This window comes from Enhydra lutris, unplaced genomic scaffold, assembly GCF_002288905.1.
Source record: "Enhydra lutris kenyoni isolate GAN:26980312 unplaced genomic scaffold, ASM228890v2 scaffoldscaffold21, whole genome shotgun sequence".
NCBI classification, from domain to species: Eukaryota; Metazoa; Chordata; class Mammalia; order Carnivora; family Mustelidae; genus Enhydra; species Enhydra lutris.
The window spans coordinates 10,141,164-10,152,762 of record NW_019154105.1 but is presented as its reverse complement, the minus strand read 5'-3'; the positions used below and the strand labels follow the sequence as shown (position 1 = coordinate 10,152,762).

Genomic DNA, 11,599 nt, shown 5'->3' with positions numbered 1-11,599 from the left:
ACCTGGGAATAAACCTAACCAAAGAGGTAAAGGATCTGTAGTTCCTCAAGTACAGATCCTTTACCTCTTTGGTTAGGTTTATTCCCAGGTATCTTATGGTTCTTGGTGCTATAGTAAATGGAATCGATTCTCTAATTTCCCTTTCTGTATTTTCATTGTTAGTGTATAAGAAAGCCACTGATTTCTGTACATTGACTTTGTATTCTGCCTGGTTGCTGAGTTGCTGTAGGAGTTCTAGTAGTTTGGGGTGGAGTCTTTTCGGTCTTCCATATAAAGAATCATGTCATCTGCGAAGAGAGAGAGTTTGACTTCTTCATTGCCAATTTGGATACCTTTTATTTCTCTTTGTTGTCTGATTGCTGTTGCTAGGACTTCTAATACTATGTTGAACAAGAGTGGTGAGAGTGGGCATCCTTGTCGTATTCCTGATCTCAACGGGAAGGCTGCAAGCTTTTTCCCATTGAGGATGATATTTGCTGTGGGTCTTTCATAGATAGATTTTATGAAGTTCAGGAATGTTCCCTCTATCCCTATACTTTGAAGCGTTTTAATCAGGAACGGATGCTGGATTTTGTCAAATGCTTTTTCTGCATCAATTTAGAGGACCATGTCCCAATATTTTTTGTTTGTTTGTTTCCTTCGCCTCTGGAGACATATCAAGAAAAAAGTTACGATGTCAGAGAAGTTACTTTCTGTGTTCTCCTCTAGGATTTTTATGGTTTCAAGTTTATTTTTGTGTGTGGTATAAGAAAGTGGCCCAGTTTTCCCAACACTATTTGTTGAAGAGACATTCTTTTTCCCATTCAATATTCTTTCTTGATTTGTGGAAGATTAACTGCCAATATACTTATGGGTTTATTTCTGGGTTTTCAATTTTGTTCCATTGATCTATGTGTCTGTTTTTTTGCTAATACAATACTGTTTTGATTACTACAGCTTTGTAATATAACCTGAAGTCTGGGATTGTGATGCCTCCAGCTTTGCTTTTCTTTTTCAAGATTGTTTTGGTTATTTGGGGTCTTTTGTGGTTGCATATAAATTTTAGGATTGTTTATTCTAGTTCTGTGAAAAATGCTGTTTGTATTTCGATAGGCATTGGGAATATAAACATTTTACCAATATTTGTTTTTCTAATCCATAAGCATAGAATTTTTTCCATTTCTTTATGTCATCTTTCATCAGTGTTTTATGGTTTTCAGAGTACAGGTCTTTTACCTCTGATTGGGTTTCTTCCTAGATATCTTATTTGTGGTGCAATTTTAAATGGGATTGTTAATTTCTCTTTCTGCTGCTTCAGTACTAGCATATAGAAATGCAACAGATTTCTGTACACTAATTTTGTATCCTTTACTAAATTGGTGTATCAGTTCTAGCAGTTTTTTGGCAGTCTTTCAGATTTTCAGTATGGATTATCAGGTCATCTGAAAATAGTGAATGTTTTACTTCTTCCTTACTTATTTGGATGCCTTTTATTTCTTTTTCTTGTCTGATTTCTGTGACTAGGACTTATGGTACTATGTTGAATAAAAGTGGTGAGAGTGGACATCCTTCCCTTATTCCTGATCTTAGGAGAAAAGCTCTTAGTTTTTCCTCATTAAGGATGATGTTAGCTGTGGGCTTTTTATATTTAGCCTTTATTATGTTGAGGTATGTTCCCTCTAAACCTACTTTGCTGAAGGTTTTTATCATGAATGATGTTGAATCTTGTCAAATGCTTTTTCTGCCCCTATTAAAATGATCGTATAGTTGTTATCCTTTCTCTTATTGATATATATGTCTTGATTGATTTGTGAATATTGAACCACTCTTGCAAACCATGAATAAACCCCACCTGGTTGTGGTGAATGATTTTTTTAATGTATTATTGGATTCAGTTTGCTAGTATTTTGTTGACAATTTCTGCATCTCTGTTCTTCAGAGATACTGACTTATAGTTCTCTTTTTTATGGTGTCTTTACTGGGTTTTGGTATTAGGGTAATGCTGGCCCCATACAGTGAGTTTGGAAGTGTTCCTTCCTTTTCTTTTTTTTGAAATAGTTTGAAGAGAATGCATATTAACTCTACTTTAAACGCTTGGTAGAATTCACCTTGAAGCCATCTGGTCCAGGAGCTTTTTTTGGGAGTTTTGTGGTTACTGATACAATTTCTTTGTTGGTAATTGGTCTGTTCAACTTTTCTATTGCTTCCTGTTTCAGTTTTGGTAGGTTATATGTTTCTAGGAATTTATCCATCTCTTCTAGGTTGTATATTCTCATAACCGTTTTATATTTCTGTGGTGTTGGTTGTTTTTTCTCATTTGTAATTTTATTTGTGTCCTGTCTCCTTTTTTCTTTATATGTCTGGCTATTTTCCTCTATTTGATTTATATTGGTTTTCTCTTAAGTTTCTTTTTTCCTTTTTGTTATAGTCACTTTTATATTTGAGGTTTCCCTTATGTCAGCTGCTACTTAGCTGTTTGTGTTTCAAAGTGAGACACAATGTGGCTGACTTGGACCTCTCTGTGCCTTAAATTCGAGGTCAGGCCCACTCTTGACTCATTAGTTTGGGCCATTCACTAGGAAATCCACGACTGTCAAAATCTGCACAACAGTCTTCTTGGAAGGATTACATTCCTCAGAAAGAAATTCTCTGATCTATTGCCTTAGGAATCCTAACACCAGCTGCTACATTCCAGAGTCCAGTGGGTCTCTGGGCAACAGTACTGGATAGAGAATATTTTTACTTAATCCTTGGGCATCATTGCGGTACCCACTCCACCTGCATCTAGAGAGTCAGAGTCTAGAGCCACTTTGCTTCCACCTCCTGATACTAACTTCCATCCTTATGCTGGCCAGGGGAAAAGCAAGGGGCATCTGGTTACATTTATTCATAACTCAGCCAACTGTGTTATTTTCCCACCTTCACATTCTTTCTATTTGAGTTTTATCTTCCCTAGTGCTTTCATTTTAATGGAATTTAGTGAGGGAGGTGAGATAAATCATGTGCTTATTCTTTATTTTTGACCAAAGGCTATTCACACTCTTTTTATTTAATATTATAACAGCCAAATAATTCTAGGACTGGGAAAACATGCTCTCTCTTGATTTCTACTCAGTAGAGTCACTCAAGCATCTATTTTAAGATGGTCTAGATAGATGACAAATAGTTTTTTTTTAGATATACTTGAATTAGATTTGAGGGAATATTTAAAATTAGTAAGAAATCTTAAAAATAAGTTGCACAGGGGCACCTGGGTGGCTCAGTGGGTTAAACCTCTGCCTTCGGCTCAGGTCATGATCTCAGGATTCTGGGATCGAGCCCTGCATCAGGCTCTCTGCTCAGCAGGGAGCCTGCTTCCTCATTTCTCTCTCTGCCTGCCTCTCTGCCTACTTGTGATCTCTATCTGTCAAATAAATAAAATCTTTAAAAATAAAGTTGCACAATCTTTTTAAAAAATGAAGTATATTTCTCAGATTTTTAAAATTTAACTAGAACAGTTACTAGTGGAAGAACATTACTTTCCTAAAATAGTAGATGGGTGGTTATATCAACCTGTTATATTTCTTTTATAAACATGCTAGTAAATGAGGTTTGATTAGAAAGTAATTCAAATAGACTGATTTTGTTCATGCAAAGTGCTCTTTATTCTAAAAGTATGTCTTAGTTAGCTCAGGCTGCTATAAAAAAATACCACAGACTAGGTGGCTTAAACAATAAGACATTTATCTTCTGTTTCAGAGGCTAGAAGTTTGAGATCAGGGTGATAGCATGGTCAGGTTCTTGGTGAGGGTCCAATTTTTGGTTTGTAGGCAGCCACATTCTTGCTGTGTGCTCACAGGGACTTTCCTCAGTACATGTTCATGGAAAGGAAAACTCTCTTCTTCTAATGGCAGTAATCCCATCATGTGGGCACCACTCCTGTGGCATTACCTAAACGTAGTTACTTTCCAGAGGCCCCTCCTCTAAATACATTAGGGCTTAAGTCTTCAATATATGAATTTAAATGGAGGGGAACACAAATATTTACTCTATAACAATGTAAATTGTCTCATTACATAATATATGAATAAATACTAATCTTATTTATTCTACATGAACCTCTTATTCCTCATAATTTATGGGGTATATTTCCAAATTATAAAACCAATATACTTCCTGTCTTATTCATTTAAAGGGCTTTATTGCATAAGGGTTAATGGTTTAGGCTCTAGAACCATACAGCTGGGGTTGAAATCCTAAATATGTTGCTAAGTAGCTGTGGAAAGGCATGTGATATTTGTGTATTTATTACCTAGTCTATATCATGAGGAGGAGAATAAGCCTTCAAAAGCCTGTTTGGGGAATTAGCTAAGTTAATAGATACTAAGCACTTACTACAATGCCTAGAATGTTGTAACTACTGCATTATGTTTTGACATTATTAGTAGTATACTAAAAATAGAGCTCTGGAGATATTAATGAAAATAATGGAAAACAATGATTGTTCCCTGGATATCATTTAGGCAATAGTTGCATCAGTCTTGATTTCATGCTATTCTGTTCATATTTTTGGTGAGAGTAAAAAAGTACATCTATATATATGATCTATTCAAAGACTGTTTCTTATCCCTTTCAGGATGGCCCTTTGGAAGCACAATGTGCAAGATCAGTGGATTCATCCAAGGAATATCAGTTGCGGCTTCAGTCTTTACTTTAGTTGCCATAGCTGTGGATAGGTAAGTCAGCACCAAAATCGGAATCTGATGAAAAACGTATAATCTACTATATTTGCCAAATCTGCCCCAAATTTTATCTGTAATATCTACTCTTTTAAGAGCACAGCATATATCTGCTAAAGGTTCAGTAATAAAATAAAACTACTAAAGTTTCCGTTTTTAAAATTAAATAATTAGGGATGACACGTGTCTTATTTGGGGCTGTTATAATAAGATACCATCAACTGCATGTCTGAAACAACAGAAATTTATTTCTCACAGTTCTGGAGGCTGGGGCCAAGGTCAGGATGCTAGTAGCTTCTGTGTCTGGTGAGAGAACTTTTCCTGGTTTGCACAGGGGCATTTTCTCCAAGGAACCAGGAGCTCTATTCTCCTCTTTTTAAAAGGTCACTAATCCTATCATGAGGACACCACCCTCTTGATCTCATTTGAACCTAGTTAGTTCTAACTACCATCCAATCAGGGTTAAGACCCTGACACTTATTCAAGGTATGAATTTTGAGGGGACACAAAGTCTACAACATCATAGTTATACTATTTTTCACTACAATCAAATTTTCTAGTGATAGAAATGTGAAATCTAAAATTTTATCCAGATTTTAAGAGAAAATTTAATCATCATTTACACATGGTGTTGAGGTGTGCCTGTACTACGCTGGTCTGTATATCATCTAAAACACATTAGACAGGGATGCCTGGGTGGCTCAGATGTTAGACGTCTGCCTTTGGCTCAGGTCATGATCTCCAGTCCTGGGAATGAGCCCCACGTTGGGCTCCCAGCTCAGCAGGGAGCCTGCTTCTCCCACTGCCCCTCAAATGAATAAATAAAATCTTAAAAAAAAATAAAACAAGTTAGACAAAGTGCTGCCTAAAGAAGTTCACATTCTGGTAGAGGCAGAGAGATATGTTAACAAAAACTTACAGGGGCACCTGGGTGGCTCAGTGGGTTAAAGCCTCTGCTTTCGGCTCAGGTCATGATCCCAGGGTCATGGGATCGAGCCCCGCATCGGGCTCTCTGCTCAGCGGGGAGCCTGCTTCCTCCTCTCTCTCTGCCTGCTTCTCTGCCTACTTGTGATCTCTGTCTGTCAAATAAATAAATAAAATCTTTAAAAAAAAAAACAAATACTTACAAATAATACTCTCTACTATAACAAACTATACAAAGGAGAGAGTGATCAAGTTACCTCTCAGGACAGGGAGTGTCAAGTTCACAGAAGAGGTCATAATTGATTGCTCAAGATTTAGAAACTAACTTTGGGAAGAAATAGAGGAAAGAGCATCTCTTAAGACAGGGATATATATAGAGATATCTATATGGACTTGAAGTGGAGGATACTTATCAAGAGAAGCACAGAGAGGCAGGCCAGCTAGAACATGGGAAGGTGGAATGGCACATTAGGTGTGACCATTTCTTCCACAGAAAGAGGCAAGTGGGTTTTCTATGGGCTTGTCTTCCATTTGTTCTGAAGACATCAGGGAACTATTGAAGTCTTTTATATGGGGGAGTAATTACTAGACTTCATTTTAGGAAAACAGAAAGGGTTTGGAGTTGTATAAGACTGGAGAAAGGAAGAACAGTTAAACTTTTGTAACAACTTAGGTGGGAGAGGATGTAAGGCAGTGGCAATGGCAATTAAGAGATATTTGGGAGAGAAACTGAATAATGCCCCAAAAAACAAAATGCTCTAGAATTGTTGACATCAAAAACCAACTTGGTAGATTGCGTTTTAAATATTAATCTATTTCTAAGAACCCATATTATAGATCTAGCTTTTTGGTTTCCATTTAAAGAGAACAGAATTTGCAATATATGCTAACAAGCGCATGCCAAAGGTATCTTTTTATATTAAAATTTGGGAGCCAATTATTTCCAAATTTACTACATTCTATTGCTATTTTGCTAAATCATTTTTTGATGTACTAATTTATACTAATACTTATTTTATACTAGTAAATAATGCTACTACTAAATTATTTTGTTGTGAATACAATACTAAACCTTAATTTTACAATTATTTATGTTACCTCTACAGTGAATAAAAGAAATATCCTTTGTATTTTCTACTTGCATCTTGAGCTTATCAGATTTAGTATTATATATCCCTAAGTTTCTCTTTCACTGTTTCTACAATGCCTCCTAAGCAGAGATATCATTTTAAAAAGGTTAAAACAATAAGCATATTGTGCTATGTTTACTCAAGGGATAATGGTATATGAGGTAAAATCAATTAACTAGGTCCATGTATTTTAAAATGCATAAATTTCAGAAGCATACAATCTCAAAGCTATGCAGTGATGCAGTGATATGGTGCCATAATATAGAAATTAAAATGTTATAAATGCAGGCTAATACTGTCAAAGCCTAAAAACATTGACAGGAATGACATATAGCAACTTTAGATTTCTGAGAAAAGTGGAATAGTAGATTAGGATTGAATAGACCTACCAAAAAAATTTCATCTCTGTCATGTTTTAGGTCTTTTTTTTTTTTTAAGATTTTATTTATTTATTTGACAGAGAGAGATCACAAGTAGGCAGAGAGGCAGGCAGAGAGGGAGAGAGGAGGAAGCAGGTTCCCTGCTGAGCAGAGAGCCCGATGCGGGGCTCGATCCGAGGACCCTGAGATCATGACCTGAGCTGAAGGCAGAGGCTCAACCCACTGAGCCACCCAAGCATCCCTGTTTTAGGTCTTTTAAAAAGTGATGAAACTATGGTCGCCTGCCGTGACACACCCTTTGCTCTCTGCCTTCCCAGCCATGTGTCATTTCTCTAGAGTTTCAGTTTTCTGTTGCAGTGTAACAAGTCAGCTCCCAAAACAAACCACTTAGTGGCTCATGACGCTCAGGAATCTATGACGAGGGCAGCTTCACTGACTGGAAACATATACCTTGTTTCTGCTCCACTTGGCATCGGGGAGGGAGTTCTAAGACCAAGAAGGAAGCCTTTTCCTAATGTTGGTGCCCAGACTGGGAAGACTTGAACATCTCGGAGCGAGAACTGGGGCTTCTCAGGCCCTGCATGGGCTCCGCAGCATGGCAGCTTCAAGGTAGCTGAGCTTCTCATGTCTGTCCAAGGTATGGGTATCCTAAGAGAGTGTGTCCGTGAAAATCACGTAGTGTCCCTTGTGCATCCTGTTCCTTAGAAGTGAGTCACGAAGGCCATTCAATGGACGTTGGAGGGCATGTTCCAGAATTTAGATCTATTTTAAAGCCACCACACCTTCATCTCTATCTGAACTACTGGCACCCAAATGCATTTCTCAGGGTCGGCTCTTGGAGGAAGCCAAAAAAAAAAAAAAAAAAAATCTCCCAAACCTATTTCTCCAGATTAACTTCACCTACATATCCAACAACCACCACCTCAAAATAAACAGACCCAGAACTAGACTTTCTTCCTTACCAGTCCTCCACAAAAAAAAAAAAACAAAAAAAAAAAAACTAAACAAAAAGCTTCTTTTTCTCATTTTTCCCAGCCAAGGAATGGCAGGCTCGCACATCCAATCTAAATGAAAATCTTGAGATTTATTCTTGAACTTTCCTTCTCTCTCCAGCTTCTTTCTAGTCACTCTTCAAATCCCATCAGTTCTGGGTGCCACTGGTCCTGAACAAGGCACCATCCCCCATTGCTTGAAAGAGAAAACGGAGATTTCTTTTCCTAAGTGGTATGGTGATTAATTTTATATGTGAACTTGACCGTGCCAGGAGGTGCCCAGATATTTGGTCAAATGTTATCCTGGGTGTGTTTGGTGAGATTAACATTTGAATCCATAGGCTGAGTAAAAGATTGCCCGCGCTCATCTGGGAGGCCCTTATTCAACAAATTGAAGACCCAAATACGAACAAAAAGGCTGACCTTCCTGCAAGTGAGAGAGTATTGCTCCTGCCCGAGTTTTTGAGCTGAGACATCAGGTTTTTTCTGTCCTCAAACTACAACCTTAGATCTCCTGGGGTATGAGTCTGATAGCTTCTAGACTGGAACTTGTATCAGTGGCTGTCCTGTTCTCAGGCCTTCAGATTTGAACTGGAAGCCCTGTCGGCTCTCCTGTGTCTCCATTTTGCCAGCTGCAGGGACTTCTCAACGTCCAAAACTGCATGAGCCAATCCCATAAAATAAGTGTCTTTCCGTATATTTATACATACTGTTGGCTCTGTATCCCTAGAAAACCCTGACTAATGCAGTGGCCAAGTGTAAACTCTAGCAGGATTTTAGCATAATTAAACAATATTTTCCTTGCCTGTTTCCTGGCAGAGAGCATTTTCTATCATGTTCATCTTTGTCTCTCTGAACACACACACACACACACACACACACACACACACACACATTTGTTGAATGAATGAAAAAAGATTGAAGCCCCAACAGTTGGTTTACAAAAAGAACAAGATACCTAGAATTGTGCCAATGAAGGTACCCGTAATTTAATGATGAGTAGATGGGGAGACTCTTTAATTAGAAGATTAAAAGAGAACTTGGAAGTTAAGACAGCAGACCTTACACATGCGGCAATGAAGGACAACAGAGCAATCAATGTTCAAGTTAATTAGTATGTGAAGCTATGTGAGATAAATTAATATGGAGCTGCTGCTGAGCCAAGAAAAGCTTTAAGTTTTCTTACCTGCAGATCTGGAAAGTAATTATTTTCATTTTTCCACTTTACAGAGTCATTACAAAAACCAAAGATTAAATAGGTGATTGTACTTTGAAAAATATTATATAGTTGTATATGGTATGACTATAATTATCATAGTGAGTATGAATAATAACACCAAGACTCACAATGCCAAAATTGCAGTTAAATGCAATCAGGGTTATGCTATGTACTGAGTTGAATTTCCATGCTCACCAGAGGACATACAACGTCTGGAAGGCATGTAATAGAACTCATAATGAAAACTCTCAGACTGTCATAGCTGTGACTCAAGCCACCAAAACACTTAGTGGCTTGAAACAAAAATGCTTAAACGAATCTATGGTTTGGTTGGGTGCCTCTGTGTCATCACTCAAGCTTCTATATGTCATGCTTGCTAATGTTCAATTGGCCAAGCACAGAGATGACATGGGAAGAGGCCACAGAAGGTCATGAGGGAGAGTTTAACAATGGACTCTGGAGCCAAACGACTTGTGTTAAAATTATGTGTAGTTGTGGACAAGATTTTTTTTTTTTTTTACTTTTTCTAGACCTATTTTGCTATTTTTTAAGTGGGTAAGTTTAAAGAGACAATGCAAACCAATGAGAAAGAGTCTGGAACGGAATACTAAGTATTCATGTTCAATATCTGCTAGTTACAATGGTCACTTTTATTATTAAAGGTGATTAATATACTGTCTGATTCTCAACTTATTCATATTTTGAGATGAAATTTATATCTGTCACAAAAAACACCAATGCATGCCCCTCTGTTGCTAATGGTAACTTCGTTTTTTGAGAGGAACATGAATGGGAGAATTAAATTCAATTCACAACTTGGTCAGAAGTTTTGACGCAATGTTCCGCTGATACTTGCTTTTAATTGCAGGTTCCAGTGTGTTGTCTACCCTTTTAAACCAAAGCTCACTATCAAGGCAGCATTTGTCATTATTGCGGTCATCTGGGTCCTGGCCATTGCCATTATGTCCCCATCTGCCATAATGTTACATGTAGAAGAAGAAAAATATTACCAAGTGAAACTCAACTCCCAGAATAAAACCAGTCCAGTCTACTGGTGCCGGGAAGACTGGCCAAATCAGGAAATGAGGAAGATCTACACCACTGTGCTGTTTGCCAATATCTACCTGGTTCCCCTGTCCCTCATTGTCATCATGTATGGAAGGATTGGGATTTCACTCTTCAAGATGACAGTACCCCACACAGGCAAGCAGAAGCAGGAACAGTGGCACATGGTGTCCAAGAAGAAGCAAAAGGTCATTAAGATGCTCCTGATCGTAGCCCTGCTTTTTATTCTCTCCTGGTTGCCTCTGTGGACACTGATGATGCTCTCAGACTACGCTGACCTGTCTCCAAATGAGCTGCGGGTCATCAACATCTACATCTACCCTTTTGCACATTGGCTGGCCTTTTGCAACAGCAGTGTTAATCCCATCATTTATGGTTTCTTCAATGAGAATTTTCACCGTGCTTTCCAAGATGCTTTTCACCTTCAGCTCTGCCAAAAAAGAGCAAAACCCAAGGAAACGTACACTCTAAGAGCTAAAGACAATGTGATCATAAATACATCTCATCAGTTAGCCCAGGGACTTACCATTCAATATTCACATGAGGAAAATTTGCCTTGTAGGAAAAGTACTGAAAAACCCAAACAAGAATTGATGATGGAAGAATTAGGGGAAGCTACTCACAGCAATGAGATTTTAAAAGAGCTGGTATGATGATTTTTTTTTTTTAGGTTTTTTTATTTATTTATTTGACAGAGAGAGATCACAAGGAGGCAGAGAGGCAGGCAGAGAGAGAGAAGGGGGAAGCAGTCTCCCTGCTGAGCACAGAGCCCGATGCAGGGCTCGATCCCAGGACCGTGAGATCATGACCTGAGCTGAAGGCAGAGGCTTAACCCACTGAGCCACCCAGGTGCCCCTGGTATGATGATTTTAACTATACTCTGTGTTATATATAGAAATACTCTTGCTTTCTATAGCTTTGCATTTCAGTTCTTTCTGAGAATGTTCTAAAGAAAACATGTACTGAAACCCTCTCTGGACAGAAGTGGAAAAAGTAGTCTTATGTTCATATTCAATCTTACGTTATACAAACTATATAGTGACTCACATACGAATTTGCCTGGATGAATCCATTTCCTAGGAACAATTTTCAAAGCTTGACCTTTTCCATTTTAGCCATTTGTATATGAGTCAAGCATGTGCATTATGGGTGTACCACTAAAGACAACACACACCCATTTTCCCCAAATGGT

At 38.0% G+C, this 11,599-nt stretch overlaps 1 protein-coding gene across 1 annotated transcript in view; it reads left to right on the top strand.

Annotated features, from left to right (window-relative positions):
• Positions 1 to 11,060, top strand: part of LOC111149352 (neuropeptide FF receptor 2) — a 16,225-nt gene extending 5,165 nt beyond the window's left edge. The window contains exons 2-3 of the mRNA XM_022506348.1: positions 4,595 to 4,694; positions 10,211 to 11,060. Of these exons, the coding sequence (XP_022362056.1) occupies positions 4,595 to 4,694; positions 10,211 to 11,060 (950 nt within the window). The remainder of the gene's footprint in view (positions 1 to 4,594; positions 4,695 to 10,210) is intronic.
• The last annotated feature ends 539 nt before the right edge of the window (positions 11,061 to 11,599 follow it).